The sequence below is a fragment of the Hemitrygon akajei genome, chromosome 23 (assembly GCF_048418815.1).
Source record: "Hemitrygon akajei chromosome 23, sHemAka1.3, whole genome shotgun sequence".
Classification (NCBI taxonomy): Eukaryota; Metazoa; Chordata; class Chondrichthyes; order Myliobatiformes; family Dasyatidae; genus Hemitrygon; species Hemitrygon akajei.
This window is the reverse complement of record NC_133146.1, coordinates 13926594-13949763: the sequence shown is the minus strand read 5'-3', so window position 1 is coordinate 13949763 and position 23170 is coordinate 13926594. Positions and strand designations below refer to the sequence as shown.

Here is a 23170-nt window from a genome sequence, read left to right as displayed (position 1 = left end):
CGTTGTGGACATGCTGTGCTGGCAACACAAGCATGGCAACACTTGTGTCTGCCTCCAGCACACCCTCGGATCATTATTATTTATTGTCTATGATCATTGATGCAAGCAACGCATTTCACTGTACGTTTGGACATTTTGCGGTACTTGTGACAAATAAAGCTAATTTCTCCCCCTCCCTATCAGGGATAAGATACAAAAATTGAAAGCACATTTACCAAGTTCAAGGATAGATTCTATACTGCTGTAATAAGACTGTTGAACGATCTCCAAGAAAAATAAAGACGGACTCAACCTCAGAATCTACTTGATCATGGCCTTGATCTTATTGTCTACCTGCACTGCACTTTCTCTGTAACTGTAACACTTTATTCTGCATTCTGTTATTATTTTTCCATGCACTAGCTCCAATGTGCTGCTGTATTGAAATGACCTGTGTGGATGGCATGCAGACAGTTTTTCACATGAATAACCCCCTAAATCAATGAAGACTTAAGCCCGCTGCTTTTTAATCCAGCAGTCAGCCAAATACTGTTCACATGATATACTTGCTGAAAGATTGCAAAACAAATTGGGCTAAAGGCTGATGGTTCAACAGATTATTTTCATCATGTTGCAACTCTGAGTAAAATGGTTTTAAAGTTCAGATCAAGTACAAACCATGGCAGATAATAATAAGAGTAACTGCTTTCGTACAACACCAATGAACACCTAATTATTAACTTTAGCTTTCATCAGTGTATCAAACCAAAAGATAGTTAAATTAAATACACACAGGGAATACATAGACAGTCTACTTCAAAGTAAATCCAAGGCATTAGTGTATCCAAATAAAATGTAATCTGTGCTCTCTACCCCACTCCAAAGAAATATTTTTAAAAAACAGACAGGAAACCAAGAGGAAATGGTTAAATATTAACTGACGCTTCAGATTAAATAGGGCTCTGCTGGTCAGACGGAGGCAGTAGTCCTTGGGTGATCATCGTACTCCGCTGCGTTTCCCATCAGTTGGGTAGCTCTTGCTTTCAAAGCTGGAGTCATTGTATGGGGGCATCAGCTGAGAAGAGACCGTTCCCAGAGCTTCACTGAGAGAGACCACACGGCATGACATCTGTCTTGGACAAGTACTGCGGCTCCACATTCTGGGTGAGTGTCATTATCGTGTGTTTCTGTTCCCATCAACCCCTTGCCTAAAACAACTGTCTCTGAGCAGCGGCGACCACTGAAGGAAACGAGGCTTGCACTTATACTTTAATTTTAAGGCATCCCAGAGAGTATACCTGAGAGAGCAACCTCTCTCTCCCCTGATGGCCAGAGGGAGCCTGCTTGAAGTGTTGGGTTATGGACTGTAGTTTGTTGGATCAGGGTCTCTTTGGGGGGGCTTCTGCTGCTGCTTGCATGGGGGGGTGTCAGTGCCTCTGCTGACATGAGTGGGAGGGGGACAGGAGGGGCTTTGATGTTTCTATCATTCATTCTATGGGGTTCTTGTTTCATGGTTGTCTTCATTTCATGAAGAGAAAGCATTTCAGGCTTTTTAAGGCATCCCAGAGCGCATTACAGCCATTTTCCCAACTTCTGAAGAGTAATGTAGGAAATACAGTAACTAATCAGAGAGGTGTATGATCAGATGATATGTATAGGTGATTCTGACTGAGAGATGTGTGGGTATGAACAAAAAAAATTCATATCGTGTTCTTTAAAGGAGTGCCATGGAATCTCTTATGTCTATTCTGCAAAGCAGACTAAAGCATATGACCATCAGACATAGGAGCAGAATTAGGCTATTCGGCGCGACCATTCAATCCCATTCTCCTGCCTTCTCCTCCTAACCTTTGATGCCCTTAGTAATCAAGAATTTGTCAAACTCCAGTTTAAATATATCCGATAACTTTGTCTCCATAGCCGTCTGAGGCGATGAATTCCGCAGATTCACCACCCTCTGGTCAAAGAAATTCCCTCTCATTTCTGTTCTAAAGGGACATCCTTGTGTTCTGAGGATATGTCCTCTGGTCCTAGACTCTCCCACTTTTAGAAACATCCTCTCCACGTCTGCTCTATCCTGGCCTTTCAATATTTGGTAGCATTCAATAAGATCCCCTCTTTTTTCTAAACTGCAGTGAATAGAGGCCCAGAGTCATCAAATGCTCCTCATTCATTACTCCTCTCATTCCTGAGTTCATTCTCGTAAACTTCACCTGGACCCTCTCTAATGCCAGCCCATTCTTTCCTAAATAAGGGGCCCAAACCTGTTCACAAATATCTGTGCGGATGACCAATGCTTTATAAAGCTTCAGCATTTCATCTTGCTTTGACATTCTGGTCCCCCGGAAATGAACGCTACCAACACATCTGCCCTCCTTTCTACCGACTCAACCTAAAAGTTAACCCTTAGGGAATCCTGCACGAGGACTCCTAAGTCCCCTTGCACCTCAGATTTTTGAATTCACTCCCATTTAAGAAAATGGGAGACTTTTTCTAGACTAGTCTAGACTTTTATTCCTTCTACCAAAAGTGCATAGCCACACACTTCCCTATGCTGGTGAGAGTGCAGGAAAATTCACCAGAATGTTGCTTGGTTTGGAGGTCTTTAGTTATGGAGATGCCTCAGAGAGGCAGCATCCACCATTAAGGACCCTCACCATTCAGAACCTGCTCTTTGCTCATTGCCAGCATTAGAGAGATGGTACAGGAGCATGAAGACACACCATCAATGTTTAAGGAACAGCTTCTTCCCCTCCAAAATCAGATTTCTGAATGGACAGTTAACCTGTGAACACTACCTCAATATGTTTTGCTCTCTTTTAAATACAGTAAACACTTAATTTTCTATTAATTGTATTTCTTATATATAATTTATAGTATATTTATGCATTTCACTATACTGCTGCCACAAAACAACAGATTTCATGATGTACAGTGTGTTAGTGATAATAAACCTGTTTCCAATTCTGATTGAGATAGGAGACTGTATTTGTCACACGTACCAAGTTACAGTAAAGAAGCTTTTGTCTTGCACACAGTTCATACAGATCAACTCAATGCGCAGTGAATTGAGGTAGAACAAGGTCAAACAATAGCAAAGGGGAATAAAATATATCAGCTACAGAGAAAGTGCAGTACAGGTAAATGAGAAAGTGCAAGATGATAACGAGGTAGATTGTGAGAGACTGGACGAATTGGATTTGTTTTCCCTGAAGCGAAGGAGGTTGTAAGGTAACCTGATAGAGGAATACAAGATTGTAAGAGCTACCTTCAAAATCTGTCCCCTGCAACTGGTTTCTCAAAAACAACAGGACACATAGAAGTTTGAAAGGAGATCTGACGGGTTTGTTTTCCACAGAGAGAGCAGTTGACATCTCAAGCTCACTGCCAGAGGAATTGAATTGACTTTATTTCTTACACCTTTCCCATACATAAGGAATAAAAATCTTTACATTATGTCTCCCTCCGAAAGTGCAATGTGCAAATTATAGTAATTTGTAATAAATAGCACGTACAGTAATATGTACAACAGAACAGTCAATATAGCTTAGGAATACAATTGTGTCAGTGTGAATTAATCACTCTGATGGCCTGGTGGAATGAGGTACAATTGGTTTGTTTCACAGGCATTTAAATAGACAAGGAATACAAAGATACAGGGAAATAAGATTAATGTTGCTGGGGAAAGAAATCAGCATAGATGTAGTGGGCAAGAATGTCCATTTCTGTAAGACTCCTTGAAACTGCAGTCAGTGGCCACTTTATTAGGAACTGACTGCACCTAATAATGTGGCCACTGAGTGAATGTTCATGGTCTTCTGCTACCGTAGCCCATCCACTTCAAGGTTGGATGTGTTGTGCGTTCAGAGATGCTCTTCTGCACACCGCTGTGTTATTTGAGTTATTGTCTCCTTCCTGTCAGCTTGAACCAGACTGGCCGTTCTCCTTTGACCTCACTCATTAACAAGGCATTTTTGCCCATAGAACTGCCACTCACTGATGTTTTTGTTCCATGCTCCATTCTCTGTAAACTCTAGAGAATGTTGTGCATGAAAATCCCAGATCAGCAGTTTCTGAGATACTCAAACCACCCCATCTGGCACCAACAATCATTTCATGGTTTAAGTCACCTAGATCGCATTTCTTCCTCATCTGATGTTTGATCTGAACAACAACTGAACCTCTTGACCATGCCTGCATGCTTTAATGCATTGAGTTGTCACATGAGATATTTGAATCCATGAGCAGGTGTACCCAATGAAATGGCCACAGAGTCAATAAAATCAGAATCAGGTTTATTATCACCGGCATGTGTCGTGAAATTTGATAACTTAGCAGCAGCAGTTCAATTCAATACATAATATAGAAGAAGAGAAAAAGCATATATCTTCTCAATATATTTTAAAGCACATGGATTCCTTTTGAAGAATAATTTACAGGTAAGAATTAACCATTGTAGGTATGTAATAGGATGAATGTGCTGAACAATATTCTTTCTACCTGTTCCCCATGTGGCAGGATGTACAGCTGTGTTGGAGACAATTCAGAATTACAGTAGAATAGAGCTACTAGGACTTGATGTTTCAATCCCAATGATAAAGACGGCACTCTCGATGTTGGCAGTAGGCTTCGAGTGGTGACGAGGAGGGTAGCTACATCATTGGGGTCATCAGGTGGGCACCTTCCTTCTTTGACATTTTGTTGATAAGCTCAGGATGTCTCCAGAGGGCTCAATGGTGCTACCTGGCGTCCCAGATACACCCCCCGCAGTTCTGTACCCTCCTGTCTTCATCTTTCAGTCCAGTTGTTGTCTTTCCTTTTAATCCAAATCCAATTGCTGCTTTCCTCTGCTGCATTTGACAAAGACTTGATTGCTTGTTGGAGGGAGACACCCCTCACCCCCACCTTCTTCAACTGACTGGTCGTAGATGTAGCAACGAATCCCCTACATCCCACTTCTACAGGGAAAATCTTGGTCTTCCAGCCATTCCGAGCAGCTTCAGTTGCCAGTTTTTAAAAATCAGAATCAGGTTTATTATCTCTGACTTACGTGACATGAAATGTGTTATTTTGCAGCAGCAGAACAATGCAAAGACATCAAAGTTACTGTAAAGAAGTAAATAAATTGTGCCAATAAAGGAGCAATTCATGGGTTCATGGACCGTTGATGGTGGAGGGGAAGAAGTTGCTTCTAAATCATTGAGTCTGCACCTTCAGGCTCCTGTACCTCCTCCCTGATCGCAGTAACAAGAAGGGGGGTCACGTCTCGGATGGCGAGGGTCTTTAGTAATGGATGCCAACTTCTTGAGGCTCCGCCTCTTGAAGATGTCCTCAGTGGTGGGCAAAGTTGTGCCCGTGATGGAGACGGCCCGGTGCAGCCTCTTCTCAACCTATGCTTGGAGGCTGAACCAGGTGTGACGTAACCGGTCAGCACGCGCTCCACCACATGTCTGTAGATATTTTAAGGGTCTTTGGCAACATTCTAAATCTCCTCAAGCTCCTCAGGATGTAGGGCTGCTGGCCTGTCTTCTTAATTACATTAATGTGTTTGTGCATGTTTATGTATTTCAGTGTTTTAATCCCTGACTGTTTAATACCCAGGGTACTCACTTCTGACAAAAATTCCATGGGTTCTAATAACACTTAGCCCAAAATTCCTTACCTTTAACACTGTTCCAAAGTTTTACAAGCCCTTGTAGAGATAAAATATAGAACATCTATATTCTATAATATAGAATATAGAACACCACAGGAGCAAGCCCTTTGATCAAATTGAAATATTTTTAAAGATTAGCCTTATCTATCACATGTACATCAAAGCATACAGTGAAATGAGTCATTTGCAGCATTCCGGGGATGTGCTGGGGGCAGCCCGCAAGGGTTGCCATGTTTCCAGCCCCAGCATGGCGTGCCCACGACTCACTAACCCTGACCCATACGTCTTCAGCCTGTGGCAGGAAACTAGAGCACCCGAGGGAAACCCATGTGGTCACGGGGAGAATATCCAAACTCCTTACAGACAGTGGCGGGGTGCTGTAACAGTATTAAACTAACCACTACTCTACCATGTCATGCACATTGTTACTGTACTGTGTTGTAACTGTTACCAGGGTCAGAATCAGGTTAATTATCTCCGGCGTGTATTGTGAAATTTGTTAACCTAGCAGCAAGAGTTCAATGCTAAGTACAGAAAGGAAAAAGAAAATAAAAAATAAATAAGCAAATCAATTATACTAAGTATACATATACATATATTGAATAGATCAAAAATAGTGCAAAAACAGAAATTAGATACATTTTTTAAAAATGGGATCATGTTCTTTGGTTCATGCCCATTTAGGAATCAGATGTCAGAGGGGAAGAAGCTGTTCCTGAGTCACTGAATGTGTGCCTTCAGGTTTCTGTACCTCCTTCAGTGAGAAGAGGGCCTTCCCTGGGTGATGGGGGTCCTTGGTTATGGATGGCACCTTTCTGAGGCACCACTCTTTGAAGGTGTTTTGAGTGCTACGGAGGCTAGTACCCAAGATGGGGATGACTAATCTTACAACTTCCTGTAGTTTCTTTTAGTCCTGTGCAGTAGCCCTCTCCCCGCCCATACCAGACAATGATGCTGCCTGTCAGAATGCTCTCCATGATATATCTATAGAAGTTTTTGAGTGTTTTAGTTGACAACCCAAATCTCTTCAAACTCCTAATGAAATACAGCCGCAGTCTTGCTTTTTTATAGCGGCATCGATATATTGGGACCAGGTTAGATCCTTGGAGATCTTGACACCCAGGAACATGAAATTACTCACTCTCTCCACTTCTGATCCCTCTATGAGGATTGGTTTGTGTTCCCTTGTCTTACCCCTCCTGAAGTCCATAATCAACTCTTTTGTCTTACTGATGTTGAGTGCGCGGTTGTTGCTGCAACACCACTCCACTAGTTGGCATATCATGTTCCTGTACGCCCTCTCATCTTCATCTGAGATTCTACAATGGTTGTATCATCAGCAAATTTGTAGATGGTATTTGAGCTATGCCTAGCCACACAGTCGTGGGTATAGAGGGAGTACGGGAGTGGGTAAAGCACACATCCCTGAGGTTTCAAAGGTACATCTAATGTCAGAGAAATGTATACAATATACATCCTGAAATTCTTTTTCTTCACAAACAGCCACAAAAACAGAGGAGTGCCCCAAAGAATGAATGACAGTTAAATGTTAGAACTCCAAAACCCCCCAACTCTCCCCCATGCACAAACAGCAGCAAAGCAATGACCCCCCACCAGCAAAAAAGCATCAGCACTCCCCACCGAGCACTCCAGCGTGCAGCAAAGCATCGATAAAGACACAGACTTGCAGCACCCCGAAGACTACTCATTCACCCGGTAATCCGACATACCACAGGCTCTCTCTCTCTCTCTCTCCCTAATAAGGGAAAAATTTTATCTCCGTTTCACAGCGAGAGGGGAGACATAACAAAACAACCCACTGATTTATGGTGTTAAAAATCTGTTGTGTCGCTTTTTCCTGTGCCCTGTGCCCAAAAAAAATCAGGTCTCTGGGCACACAGCCAGCTCGCTGCTTCTGATCTTCCGTGTTCTCCCACGGTGTTAAATGCTGAGCTATAGTCAATGAACAGCATTTTGACATAGGCGTTGGTATTGTCCAGATGACCTAAGACAGTCTGAAGAGCCACTGGGATTGTATCTGCTGTAGACCTTTTATGGGGATAGGCAAATTGCAGTGGGTCCAGGTCCTTGCTGAGGCAGGAGTTGGTTCTGGCCACAACCAACTTCTCAAAGTGTTTCATCATCATAGATGTGAGTGCTACTGGATGATAGTTGTTAAGGCAGCTCACACTACTCTCCTTAGGCACTGCTTAAATTGTTGCCTTTTTTGAAGCAGTGGGAACTTCTGACTCTAGCAGTGAGAGGTTGAAAATGTCCTTGAATACTCCCACCAGTTGGTTGGTACAAGTTTCCACAGCCTCACCAGATACTCCGTCAAGGCCTGCCACCTTGCAAGGGTTAATACTTCTTAAAGACAGCCTGACATCAGCCTCCAAGACAGAGATCACAGGGTCACCGGGTGCAGCAGGGATCCTCACAGCTGTAGTTATGTTCTCCCTTTCAAAGGGGCCATTAAAGCATTGAGTTCGCCTGGTAGTGAAGCATCACTGCCGTTCATGCTATTGGGTTTTGCTTTGTGGGAAATAATGTCCTGCAAACCCTGCCAGAGTTGTCGTGCATCAGATGTCGCCTCCAAGCTCACTCGGAATTGTCTCTTTGCTCTTGAAATAGCCCTCCGCAAGTCATAGCTGGTTTTCTGGTACAGATCTGGCTCACCGGACGTAAATGCCACAGACCTAGCCCTCTGTAGACGATGTACCTCCTGGTTCATCCATGACTTTTGGTCTGGGAACATACAGCAAGTTTTCATGGGCGCACGCTCATCCTCATTTAATGAGATCAGTAACGATTGTGGCATACTCATCCAGATTCAACAACAAATTCCTGAATACAGTCCAGTCCACCATGCTGTATCTTTAAGTAAGAAACCCGACACCCTACGCACTTGACCCTCCACTCTCAACGTCGTTTCAACGTTGCCATTACCTCGTTGTTCCTCTTGTGGTGCAACTTTGCCCTTTCCTTTTCCTTTTCCTTTGCCTTTTCCGAGGCCGAGCTGCCAGCTCGATGCTCACCCCAGCACGGATGGACAGCATGCAAGGGGGCCGGCTGGATTCGAACTCGGGACCACTCACTCCAAAGTCCAGCACTGATGCCACTACGTCACCGGCTGGCCGGTCGTTACTTATTTCTAGCAAATAAAACAAATCGGTTATTGATAATTGGTTTATTATTGTCACAAGTACATAGATACAGTGAGAAACTTTGATTTGCCTGCCGTCTATACAGATCATTCCAATACCTTAGTCCATCAAAGTTGTACAAGGGAGAAATTAGAGCATAGAACATAACAAATACTGAAGGGTCTCGGCCCGAAACGTCGATAGTGCTTCTTCCTATAGATGCTGCCTGGCCTGCTGTGTTCCACCAGCATTTTGTGTGTGTTGTTTGAATTTCCAGCATCTGCAGATTTCCTCGTGTTTACTGTATTATATATATATCTTTAGTATATTTCTTATTGTAATTAATAGTTATTTTTATGTATTGACCTGTACTGATGCCACAAAACAAGTTTCCCTACGTATGTTCTGTGTCCCGGGCATGAGGCTATGGCTGGGTCCAAATGCATGAGTCATTAAGACCTTGACAATCAGAGATTAGCCCACTGAAGCAGATTAACTTCAAAAATGACTTACCTCATTTATGTCCCTCAATCATTAGAGTAAGCATTACAGCAAACATCAAAGTAAATTCTGCTCACTGTTTGTTGTTTAGAGTCCCTTTTACTGCAGCCAGGCTCGTGACAATAACGTGGTTTGATCGGGCCGCATTAGTCAAATCAAGTCAGGGCAAGTACAGTGAGGTAATGCAATGACAGATTTATGAACTCATAAATCAACATTATGTCAATATTTCCTCTTTTTGCACTACTTACTTATCTTTTTTACATTTAATTCGATAATATTTGTGTATTGCACTCTGCTGCTGCCACCAAGCAACAAATTTTGTGATATATGTCAGTGATATTAAACCTGATTCTTGATGTACAACAGTGTCACACAGAACACAAATTATGTCTAATTTATGTATATGAATATTCTGTTTACAGTATGCATACATTACGAGTATGTACGTATATAAGTATGCCTATGGTTGAGCAAGCTGGGGCTTTTCACGTTGGAGCGAAGCGGGATGAGAGGTGACCTGATAGAGGTGTACAAGATGATAAGAGGCATAGTTTGAGTGGGCAGTCAAAATCTTTTGTCTAGGGTGGAAATAAATATGAGGGGGATATACCTTCAAGGAAAGTTTAGTGGGGATGTCAGAGATTTGATTTTTATGTGGAGAGTGGTGGTTGCATGCGATGGGCAGCCAAGGGTGGTTTTAGAGGCAGATACACGAGGGACATTCAGGAGACTCTTAGATAGGCACGTGGATGAAAAAAACAGGGAAGGGTTAGATTAATGTTGGAATGGTTTAAAGAGCTGACACAACAGTGTGCTGAAGGGCTGTACTGCTCTGTGTTCTAAGACATGAAACGAAGATGCACTAAAGTTTTCACTCAATTATACAATTGGTACGGAACAGAGGGAAACTGCTCGTCCCATCACACTTCACCTAATTCCTTGTCGAGCCAGTCCATTCACCAGGTGATGTTGGACCGGACTTGGTAGTGGACCGCAGTGCATTTTGTAGATGGTACACACACTGTACCCACAGGGCAGGAGAGAGTTCTGATGAAGGCTCTTCAGCATGAAACCTTGACTGTTCTCTCCAGCCACCGCAGACTGTTCTCTCCAGCCATCACAGACTGTTCTCTCCACCCACCGCAGACTGTTCTCTCCACCCACCACAGACTGTTCTCTCCAGCCACCACAGACTGTTCTCTCCACCCACCGCAGACTGTTCTCTCCACCCACCGCAGACTGTTCTCTCCAGCCACCGCAGACTGTTCTCTCCACCCACCGCAGACTGTTCTCTCCACCCACCGTAGACTGTCTCTCTTCTCCACCCACCACAGACTATTCTCTCCACCCACCGCAGACTGTTCTCTCCAGCCACCATTGACTGTTCTCTCCACCCACCACAGACTGTTCTCTCCACCCACCGTAGACTGTCTCTCTTCTCCACCCACTGCAGACTGTTCTCTCCACCCACCACAGACTGTTCTCTCCACCCACCGTAGACTGTCTCTCTTCTCCATCCACCGCAGACTGTTCTCTCCACCCACCGCAGACTGTTCTCTCTTCTCCACCCACCACAGACTGTTCTCTCCACCCACCGCAGACTGTTCTCTCCACCCTCCGCAGACTGTTCTCTCCACCCACCACAGACTGTCTCTCTTCTCCACCCACCGCAGACTGTTCTCTCCACCCACCACAGACTGTTCTCTCCACCCTCCGCAGACTGTTCTCTCCACCCACCACAGACTGTCTCTCTTCTCCACCCACCGCAGACTGTTCTCTCCACCCACCGCAGACTGTTCTCTCCACCCACCACAGACTGTCTCTCTACTCCACCCACCGCAGACTGTTCTCTCCACCCACCGCAGACTGTTCTCTCTTCTCCACCCACCGCAGACTGTTCTCTCTTCTCCACCCACCACAGACTGTTCTCTCCACCCACCGCAGACTGTTCTTTCTTCTCCACCCACCGCAGACTGTTCTCTCCACCCACCACAGACTATTCTCTCCACCCACCGCAGACTGTTCTCTCCACCCACCACGGACTGTTCTCTCCACCCACCGCAGACTGTTCTCTCCACCCACCACAGACGGTTCTCTCCACCCTCCACAGACTGTTCTCTCCACCCACCGCAGACTGTTCTCTCTTCTCCACCCACCACAGACTGTTCTCTCCAGCCACCACTGACTGTTCTCTCTTCTCCACCCACCGCTGACTGTTCTCTCCACCCACCGCACTGTTCTCTCTTCTCCACCCACCGCAGACTGTTCTCTCTTCTCCACCCACCACAGACTGTTCTCTCCACCCACCACAGACTGTTCTCTCCACCCACCGCAGACTGTTCTCTCTTCTCCACCCACCACAGACTGTCTCTCTTCTCCACCCACCGTAGACTGTTCTCTCCACCCACCGCAGACTGTTCTCTCTTCTCCACCCACCGCAGACTGTTCTCTCTTCTCCACCCACCACAGACTGTTCTCTCCAGCTACCACTGACTGTTCTCTCTTCTCCACCCACCGCTGACTGTTCTCTCCACCCACCGCACTGTTCTCTCTTCTCCACCCACCGCAGACTGTTCTCTCTTCTCCACCCACCACAGACTGTTCTCTCCACCCACCGCAGACTGTCTCTCTTCTCCATCCACCACAGACTGTTCTCTCCACCCACCGCAGACTGTTCTCTCTTCTCCACCCACCGCAGACTGTTCTCTCTTCTCCACCCACCGTAGACTGTCTCTCTTCTCCACCCACCGCAGACTGTTCTCTCCACCCACCACAGACTGTTCTCTCCACCCACCACAGACTGTTCTCTCTTCTCCACCCTCCCATCAGGCAGAAGATACAAAAGCCTGAAAGCTCGTACCACCAGGCTCAAGCACGTTCTTCTACCTCACTGTTACTGAATGATTCCCTAGTGTGGTAAAATGAACTCACAATCTACCTCTTACTTCTTATTGTCCACTCGTACTGCAATTTCTCTGTAAATGTTGTACTTTATTCAGAGAACACCACAGCGCAGTACAGGCCCTTCAGCCCACAATGTTATGCCGATCTTTTAACTTACTCCAAGATTAATCTAACCCTTCCCTCCTACATAGCCATCCAATTTTCTATCACCCATGTGCCTTTTAAATGTCTCGAATGCTCCTGCCTATACCACCAGCTCTGTCAGGGTGTACCATTCACCCACCATTCTCTGTGTAAAAAAGCCTACCTTTGACAAGCACCCTTAACATTATTCCCTGTTGTACGAACCAGTCTAGGAAAGTGATATTGTTTTCTCTCAATGCACCATGTAATGAATTGACCTGTATAAACAGTATGCAAGTTACGTTCTTCACTATACCTTGGTATATAAAGACCGTAAGGCATAGGAGCAGAATGAGGCCATTCAGTCCTTTGAGTCCGTCCTGTCGTTCCATTATGGCTGATTTGGTATCCCATTCTCCTGTAGCCTTCGCACTCTTATTAATCAAGAACCTATCAGCCTTCATTTTAAGTATTTCCAATGACTTGGCCTCACAGCTGTCTGTGGCAGTGCATTCCACTGATTTCACCACCCTCTGGCTGAAGAAACTCCTCCTCATCTCTGTTCTAAAGAGACATTGTTGTATTCTGAGGCTGCCCCCTCTAATCCTAGAGTCCCCCACCATAGGAAACATCCTCTCCATGTCCACTCTAGGGCTTTCAATACCAGACATGTGACAATATAAACTAATACCATTTCCACAGATGCCGCTTAACTCGCTGAGTTCTTCCAGCATTTCCGCTGTTAATACTGATTCCTGCATCTACAGTTTCTTCGTTTGCCATTGGTGAAGGGTGTGGGGTGGGGGGAGGTCAATTTTTGCGTAGTGTCCTTGACGGCGTCAAGCTTTTTGAAAGTTGATGGAACTGCACCCATCAAGGCAGATAGAGAGGATTCCTTCACAGTCCTTGACTCGTGTGCTGGCGCAAATCGGTGATGATTAGACTGCCACGGTCAGCGCGATGCCATTACAGTTTGGGGCATTCGATTCCAGCGGCCATCTGTAAGGAGTTCGTACGTTCTCCAAGTGACTGAATGGGTTTCCTCCGGGTGTTCCAGTTTCCTCTTGTGTAAAGATATACTGGATAGAAAGTTAATTGGTATTGTAAATTAGGCTAGTGTTAAAAAGGTGGGTTGTTGAGTGGTGCAGCTCGTTGGGCCAGAAGGGCCTGTCCCACACTGTATCTGTAAATAAATAAATGATGAATCCCCTAAAACCATGGGAATGCATATTGACCAGGAGGAATGTTCTTCTCTCCGCTCATCAACCACTTTACAGTAGGCACTGTTTCAACGTTCAGATTCTCTCTCTCTCTCTCCCCCCCCTCTCTCTCTCTCTCTCTCCCCCCCCCCCCTCTCTCTCTCCCCCCCCCCCCCTCTCTCTTTCTCTCTCTCTCCCCCTCCTCTCTCCTGGGCATTATTATTTTACAGGACCTCATGTGGGAGAGCCATATCTCCTTCATTAACAAAACGCCTCGGCAGAGGGTGTACTTCTTGCAGCAGTTGGTCAAACTCCACCTTCTCCAGAACATCCTGGTGCGGCTCCGCACTGACATCATAGAGAGCATCCGCGCATCAGCCATTACTGTCTGGTTTGGTATGGCATCCTCTCGCGATGTACAAAAACTACAACGAACTATCAGCTCAGCAGAATAGGTTATTGGCTGCAGTCTACATCACTGCAGAACTTGTACGCGTCCAGGACAGAGAAGTGGGCAGGTGATGCACCATCAATAACTCTCGGAGACAAGAGGCGAGATATAGGCTTTGACCACCATACTACATCCTGGAGACTGAGGCCGGGGGGGGTGCTCAGGCTCCAGTCGCCTTTATACTGGGGTCTGTGGGAGGAGCCACAGGAGCAGTCAGCGGGGGCAGTGTGTCCAGGCAGGTATATGTAGTTCACCACAGCAGGATAGAAATCACTGAGGACACTATCCACCCTACAAACTGCCTTTTCCAAAAGCTCCCTTCTGGGAAGCACTACAGGGCTATTAAAATAAAAACTTCACACCATCTCAAAAATTGCTTCCCCCAGGCAGTTAATCTGATCAACCATTCTAGTTAGCCCCACCCCCTCTGTCTATTACCCTATCACTGTACTACACAGTAAAAACTTTAAACCAGTATTTATAATACTGCTTACATTGTAAACGCATACTGGAGTTTTTGTATTTATCTATATTTTATTCCATATTTGCACTTTAACATTTAATTTTTTAATATAATTCATTTCTTAATACTGTTGAATGTTGTTTTTTTTTGTTGCATGCCATGCCCTCATACCTCAGCAAATTCCTAATACATCTGAATCTATCCTTGTGCCTGGTAGATGGTGGGATGGCACTGGGCTGGAGGTTGACTGGATGTTGTTGTAAGAGAGGATACTTCCATACATTGGAATTTCTCCCATACAGAATGCTTCTCTCCTGGAGCGCCCTGATCCCGACCTTACTGTCTGCTTCGAGAGGACCGTACTGGTGTGGATTCCTCTGGGCTTCCTGTGGTTCGGTACATCATGGCAAGCTTTGGCCCTCTGCAGGTCGAGACAAGCTGGAGGCCCCTGTTCAAGACTCTACCTGATAAAACAGGTATCCCTTTCCCCTCATTCTCCGCTGTGGAAAACGTTTTGCACTCAGACAGGTCACTAGGAAACTGGAGGCCTGTCTGCGTGTGTGTGGGATGGTGGGAGAGGGGGGCTGGTTTTGTGATTAGTTTATTTTGTTGTTGTTGTTGCTGCTGATTGCGTTGTTCTGCAGAACACTGTGCACATGCTATGTTGGCGCCGGAATGTGTAGCAACACTTGTGGGCTGCCTCCAGCAGACCCTTACTTGTGTTGGTTGTTAATGCAAATGACACAAAATTATGAGGGGTTTAGATAGGGTAAATACATGCAGGCTTCTTTTTCCACTCAGGTTTGTTGGGACTACAACCAGAGTCCATGGGTTAAGGGTGAAAGGTGAAAAGTTTAAGGGGAACACGAGGGGGAGACTTCATCACTCAGAGGGCCGTCAGAGTGTGGAACGAGCTGCCAGCGCAATTCATGCATGCGAGCTCGATTTCAACATTTAAGAGGAGTTGGATGGTAGGGGTATGGAAGGTATCAGTCCTGGTCAATGGGAGTAGGCAGTTTAAATGGTTTGTCGTGGATAGATGGGCTGTTTCTGAGCTGTACTTTTTCGATGACTGCATGACACATTTCACTGTATGTTATGATGTACATGTGATAGATAAAGCTGAATCTGAACCTGGTTAGTAGGTTTTTCTGGGTGCGGGTCAACGGGAATGGGCAGAGGATAGGATTGACATGGACCAAAAGGGCCGAGTGGCCTGTTTCTGTGCTGTGGTGCTCTATGACTCCATCAACTTTGTCCGGAGTTTAGCAAATGCACAGAAATCGCTATGTAACCACGCCCCACAGTATTGTGACAAGTGACATCAAAGGAGGTGGGAAATGATTCAAACTTAGATTTATTTATCACGTGTACATTGAAGCATACAGTGAAATGTGTCATTTGCATCCAAGACCAACACTAGCTAAGTATGGGCTGGTGGCAGCCCAACATACTGTATTTATGTACTGTACATTGAACTTCAGAAGTTAATTAAGGGTTAAGATTAAGATTAAAGATTGGCTTTATTTGTCACTTGTACATCGAAAGATTAAAACATGCAGTGAGATGTGCCATCTTGCATCAATGACCAACGCAGTCCGAGGAGTTGCTGGGCGCAGCCCACCAGTCTTGTCACGCTTCCAGCACCAACATAGCATGCCCACAGCTCACTCCCCCTAACCCGTATGTCTTTGGAATGTGGGAGGAAACCAGAACATGGAGGAAACTCATGCATTCACGGGGAGGACATACAAACTCCCCACAGACAATGGCAGAAGTTGGACCCCCGATCAAGGGTAGTGGTTAGCACCATGCTTTACAGAACTTTCAGACCCAGGTTCGATTCCCACCACTGTCTGTAAGGAGTTTGTACGTTCTCCCTGTGTTTCCTCCGGGTGTTTTGGCTTCCTCCCAGAGTCCAAAAGCGTACTGGTAAGTTAATTTCTCCTTGTAAATTGTCCTGTGATTAGGCCCGAGTTAAATCAGGGTTGCTGGGCAACAAGGCTCAAAGGGCCAGAGAGGCCTATTCTGCACAGAATCGTAATAAATAAATAAATAAACAATAGATTGTGATTGTTGGCGCTGTAAAGCATTTCACGAATCGCTATTGCTATTGTGCCACCCTAATCAAGGTAAAACTTATTAACAGAGTACATACACGTCACCACATGCAACGCTGGGTTTTTCTCCCTGCGGGCGGGCATACTTAGTAAATCTATAGAGTAGTAATTGTAAACAGGATCAATCATCAGCAAACCGTGCAAATGCCCATATAAATAAATAGCAATAAATAACAAGAGCATGAAATCACAAGATAAAGAGTCTTTAAAGTGAGGCCATCGGCTGTGGGAACACCAGGAATGGAATTAATGTAGTTACCCACTTTTGTTCAAGATCCTGGTAGTTGAGGGACGCATCTATAGAAGTTTGACGAGGTTTTTGATGACATGCTGAATCTCCGCTGACTCCTGAGATAGTAAACGGACTGTTGTGTTTTCCTTGCAATTATATTTATATGATGGGTCTAGGGCAGGTCCTCTGAGATAGGGACACTCAGGAATTTAAAGTTACTGACCCTCTCTTCCTCTGATCCTCCTATGATTACTGGCCCATGGACTTCTGGTTTCCCTCTTCTGAAGTCTACAATAAGTTCCTTGGTCTTATTGACATGATATTTTGTGAACTTGTTTGTATGCAGGGAACTTCATAAGCTGGGCATTTAGACCAGAAGACCATAAGAACATTTAGAAAATAGTCTACATCTTTATTCCTTCCAGCAAAGTGCATGCCCATACATTTGCATGTAGGAATAAAGAATAAATATACTTACCATTTCTTTGCCCATTCTCCTAATCTGTCTAAGTCATTCTGGAGTCTCTTTGCTTCCTCAACACTACCTGTCCCTCCACCTATCTTAGTATTCGTCACCCAGAAACAGCCTGTACTTTGAAAATAGATTTTTGCAACCTTCAACGCCTGAGATCAGGAAGTTACTGAATAATAAGTATCTTGATCTTTACCCTCATGAACAGATCGTTGCCTGCCTCCTGTTCCTGATCTCTGTGGCTGAGTTGATCCTCACAGTACTGGAAGACATCGAGATGAACAGAGACCTCACAACGGACAAGCAGAACCCGTTTGTGTCCTATGTAAATGCTTTCCTTTACATACTGTCTTGGGTAAGAAGCAGAGCAGTTTCTCAAGGATGAGTGATGATCGGATTTGTTGTTAAAAAGCGGAACTTGGAAGATAAGAACTGGGAGCAGGAGTTGGCCGTGTGGTCCATTCAGCTTGCTCTGCCATCCAATAAAATCGTGGCTGATTAGGTCGTGGACTCAGCTGCACCCGCCTGTCTGTTTTTTCCCCAGAACCCTTAATTCCCCGCAATGCAAAAATCTATGTTCGGGATGGGAGGGCATTTGAATTATGCTGGCTGCTTTACTGAGGCAGCAAGAAGTATAGACAGAGTTTATGGAGGGGTATCTAAAGCCCATGACCTGCTGAGGGGTATCCCACACCACTGTAGCTTTTTGCAGTGGTGAGCAGTTACAATGCATCCCAATTAATGTTTTCTAGATAGATAGATAGATACTTTATTCATCCCCATGGGGAAATTCAACTTTTTTCCAATGTCCCATACACTTGTTGTAGCAAAACTAATTACATACAATACTTAACTCAGTAAAAAATATGATATGCATCTAAATCACTATCTCAAAAAGCATTAATAATAGCTTTTAAAAAGTTCTTAAGTCCTGGCGGTTGAATTGTAAAGCCTAATGGCATTGGGGAGTATTGACCTCTTCATCCTGTCTGAGGAGCATTGCATCGTTAGTAACCTGTCGCTGAAACTGCTTCTCTGTCTCTGGATGGTGCTATGTAGAGGATGTTCAGAGTTTTCCATAATTGACCGTAGCCTACTCAGCGCCCTTCGCTCAGCTACCGATGTGGCGCATCGATAAAAATTGTTGAGGGTCAAAGGGGGCATGTCGAATTTCTTTAGCCTCCTGAGGAAGTAGAGGTAAAGGTGGTTGGACCAGGACAGGCTACTGGCTATCTTCACTCCTGGGAACTTGAAGATTCTGGTCCAAATTATGAAGGGGCTTAGTGGAACAGCAAAGAGGGAGCAATTTTACTAACATAAGGTACAATACAGAATTTAGCAAAGGTTTCAAAGTTCAAAGTAAATTTATCATCAAAGAATTTGTCACCATATACAACCCTGAGTTTCATTTTCATACAGGCATACTCAGTAAGTCCAAGAACCATAGGAGTATAAACGAAAGACCACATTTAACAGGGTGGACAAGCATCTATGTGCAAAAGACAACAAACTGTGCAAATACAAAAAAGAAAAAAAAATAGGAAATTGATATTGAGAATGTGAGATGAAGAGTCCTTAAAAGTGAGTCCATAGGTTGTTGAATCAGTTCAGCAATGGGGGAAATGAAGTTATCTCCACTGGTTCAAGAGCCTGATGGTTGAGGCATAAGAACTGTTCCTGAACCTGGTGGTGTGAGTCCTGTGCCTCCTGTATCTTCTTCCTGATGGCAGCAGTGACCGGGGTGGTGGGGTCCCTGATGATGGATGCTGCTTTCCTGCGACAGCGCACCAAGTAGATGTGCTCAATTGTTGGAGGCATTTACCCGTGATGGACTGGGCCATATCCACTACTTTCTGTGGGATTTTCCATTTAAGGGCATTGGTGTTTCCACACCAGGCTGTGACGCAGCAGGTCAATGTACTCACCACCACACATCTGTACAAGTTTGTCAAAGTATCAGATGTTATGCCGAATGTTCGAAGGAAGCAGAGGCACTGTCGTGCTTTCCGTGTAATTGTGCTTACATGCTGGGCCCAGGACAGGCTGCTCTGAAATGATAACACGGAGGAATTTAAAGTTGCTGACCCTCTCCACCTTTGTTCCCCTGGTGAGGGCTGGCTCAGGGACCTGGAATCCCCCCCCCCTGAAGTCGATAATCAGCAGCTTAATCTTGCTGACATCGAGTAAGAGGTTGTTGCTATGGCACCGCTCAAGTGGATTTTCGTTCTCCCTCCTACATGCTGATTCAACACCATCTTTGATTTGGCCAACGACAGCGCTGCCGACTGCAAACTTAAATATGACACTAGCTGTGTTTAGCCTCACAGTTATAAGCGTAAAGTGAGTGGGGCAGGGGGCTAAGCGCACAGCCTCGTGGGGCTGCTGTGCTGATGGAGGAGACGTTGTTGCCGATCTGAACGGACTGGGGCCTGCGAGTGGGGAAATCGAGGATCCAGTTGCACAAGGAGGTATTGATGCCGAGGTCCTGAGGCTTATCGATTAGCTTTGAGGGGATGATGGTGTTGAATGCCGAGCTGCAGTCGATAAAGAGCAAACTGATGTGTGCATCCTTGCTGTCCAGGGTTGAGTGGAGCCAATGAAGCAGCCACTCCTGTGGGCCTGTTGCTGCGGTGGGCAAACTGGAGCGGATCCAAGTCGCTTCTCAGGCAGGAGTTGATATGCTTCACCAGCAACCTCTCAAAACACTTCATCACACTGGATGTAAGTGCTACTGGAAGATGGTCATTGAGGCCGGTTACTACGCTCTTCTTATGCACTGATATAATCAAGGCCTGCTTGAAGCAGGTAGGTAACTCAGAGCCAGTGAGAGGTTAAAGATATTGGTGAACACTCCAGCAGTCGATCACCCAGGATGTTAGGACGCAGCCAGGTACCCCATCTGGACCAGATGCTTTCTGTGGGTTCGTTCTCCTGAAGGCTACTCACACATCAACCTCAGAGACTGAAATCACATGGTGATTGGGGGCTGTGGGAGCTGCTGAAGGTTCCTCCGTATTTTGATGGTCAAAGCGACCATAGGGGCATTGAACTCATCTGGAAGCGAGGCCCTGTTGTCATCTATGTTGCTTGATTTCACTCTGTAAGAAGTGATAGCATTCAGGCCCTGCCCTCTCAGTCAAGCATCCCTCAATTGTTTCAAGTTTGGTCTGGAATTGCCTCTTCATCTGGAGTTTGTACCTGGACCTCTTGTACTTGGTTGGCAGACCTGAATACCTCTGATCTGACCCTCAGCAGATTCCTGCAGGGCTTGTGGTTGAGGAGGTCTGAGGCCCTCCACTGGTCGGGCCGACCATGGGCATTGCATCCTAGCTGTCTATGTGATGCGCTAGCCAGGGCAGAACGATGTGGAGAGCAAGCTGTTGCCCAGGAAGCAGGCTCCTCCTCTCCTTGCAGCGGATGAATCCAAGGGAACGGCAGAGACCGATATAGTTTGATAACAGCGGTGTTGCAGGAGTTGCAGGTCAGTGTTGAACTCAACGTAAGACTGCCTTAGGGACTCCAGCTCCAGAGTTTTCCTTGGGGTTTATCCCAAAGCTTTTCCCATGACTGGGCATAACGACAAAGCAGAGGAAGTTTGAGATCAGAATTTTCCTTCTCTCAAATGAGCTACCAACCATGGCTGACGAGCTCCATCTACCCGAAGTGAGTAAGGCACCAGTAATCTGTCTTTGCCCCTGTTCCTGTCAGGAGAAATGGCTCCGCCAGGCTTGGTAGCTAAGCCACACGTGAAGACCAGGAGTTGGACTTGGTTGCCAGATGCCATTTGAGTGCATTTAGTTTTTAGCGGAGTTTATCCCCACTACCTTCCCTGGCTAGGCCAACCTTAAGGGACCCACCTGTTTCAAGCAGGCTGCAATTATACCCGTGCGTCAGAGGAAGGTGGTAACCTGCCTCAATGACTATGATCCAGTAGCACGTACATCCACAGTGATGACGTGTTTTGAGAGGTTGTTGATGAAACATATCAACTCCTGCCCAAGAGGTGACTTGGATCCACTCCAATTTGCCAACCAGCACAACCGGTCCACAGCAGATGCCATTTAATTGGCTCTTCACTTAGTATCCAATTGTTTAATGTTATTTCCAGCACACAAGTGTAAAGGAGAACAAAATTATTATTACTTTCAATCCAATGCAGCACAAAAAAATGCAGAAGTTGAGGAACATAACAATGATAATTAAAAACACAATAAATATACTGTAAATACACAAGATAGCTTACATACATAGGTTGGTTGTATGTTCATAAAGTGACGCTAGGCACAGAAGTGTCTGTACGTAAGGTTATTCTGACAGGAATTGATAAAGTAGTGGTGATTGGGGGGTGTAGAGGGGTGGGTTAGTGGGTGGAGGTGTTGATCAGCCTTACTGCTTGGGGTAAGTAACTGTTTTGTGTCTGGTGGTCCTGGTGAGGATAATGCGTAGCCTCCTCCCTGATGGGAGTGGGGCAAACAGTCCATGAGCAGAGAGGGTGGGATCCTTCATGATGTTCCTGGCCCTTTCCTGGCACCTTTCTGTATATATGTCCTCGATGGAGGGTGGAGGGTGGGTTGGTGCCAGTGATGCGTCGGGCAGTTTTGATGATAAAGCAAACGGGCTGTGGTACTGAGGCTCCCTTTCCTGTTTCTGCCGCTGTGCAGTTCGTGGTGATGCTTATCCACGAGGGACGGAGACGGGCCGACGACACGAACTCTGCCTGCCTCTTCATCTTCTGGCTGCTCTCGGTGCTATGCGACGTGTTTATGCTGCAGACTCTCATCAGAACAGCCATTGCGCAGGTGAGAGATCCAAGATTCAAGTTCATTTATCACCTGAACATTGAGACGTGTAGTGAAGTGGGGCGCCGCGGCAGCGTAGCTGTTGGTGTGATGCTACGGCAGCTTGGAGTACTGGAGACTGGAGTCCAAATCCAGCGTCCTCTCTAAGCAAATTTGTATACTGCTTCCTGTGCAGGTGTGGAATTCCTCTGGGTGCTCCAGGTTTCTCCCATTGTCCAGAGGCATACCAGTTAGTAAGTGAATTGGTCAATGTAAATTTTCCCATAATTAGGCTAGGGTTAAATTGTTTGGTTGCTGGACAGCATGGCTCGAAGGGCCAGAAGGGCCTGCTTTGTGCTGTATCTTTAAATAAATAAACATGTCGTTTGCCTTAATAGCCAACGCACCTGAGGGTGTACTCCCGTAACAGAAATTTGTAAAGCTCCTTCCCGCGCAGGCGTGGGGTTCCTCCACAAGTGTTGCTGCGCGTTCTGGCACCAACGTAGCATTGCCCTCAGTGCTCAACAGAACAACACCAAACAGAAGGAGCAAAACAACAGCAGCCCCACCCCCACCAACCCACGCACACACGCAGTCCTCCAACCCCAACACAGTCCATGTTCTTCCGCCTCCGGCTTCCAGCGGATGTGGACCCATCACGGATTTGGACGTGGACTCGCAGACGTTGCGCCTTTGACTACCCCAGCTAACCCGCAGAGATCTGCATGGCTCCAGGGTTGTTTCACTTATTTGCTTGCTTGCTTGTTTGTTTGTTTATTTATTTTTCTTTAGTGATAGAATGTGGAACAGGCCCTTCTGGCCCAATAAAAGAGAGAGAGAGAAAGGGAGGGAGAGGGTAAAAAATAAAAAATAAAAATATGGAGCTGTGAGTCATCCCCAGTGGGTTAGGCTGTACCAATGGTCCTAATGCCCTTCCCTTGGACAACATCGGTGGCGTGGAGAGGGGAGACTTGCAGCTTGGGCAACTGCCGGTCTCCCATACAACCCTGCCCAGGCTTGCACCCTGGAAACTTTCCAAGGCACAATTCCATGGTCTGTCGAGACTAACGAAGGCCTACACTACACACCAATGGTGATAGAAGACCTGAGCCAATGTCATTGATGGATAGGTTCCAGCTTCAAAGG

General features: G+C 45.7%; 1 protein-coding gene across 1 annotated transcript in view; it reads left to right on the top strand.

The window, feature by feature from the left end:
• The first annotated feature begins 962 nt into the window (after positions 1-962).
• abcc2 (ATP-binding cassette, sub-family C (CFTR/MRP), member 2) overlaps positions 963-23170 on the top strand; it is a 131650-nt gene continuing 109442 nt past the window's right edge. Inside the window, exons 1-4 of the mRNA XM_073026959.1 lie at positions 963-1143; positions 14725-14898; positions 17455-17601; positions 21908-22045. Of these exons, the coding sequence (XP_072883060.1) occupies positions 1102-1143; positions 14725-14898; positions 17455-17601; positions 21908-22045 (501 nt within the window). The 5' untranslated portion in view covers positions 963-1101. The remainder of the gene's footprint in view (positions 1144-14724; positions 14899-17454; positions 17602-21907; positions 22046-23170) is intronic.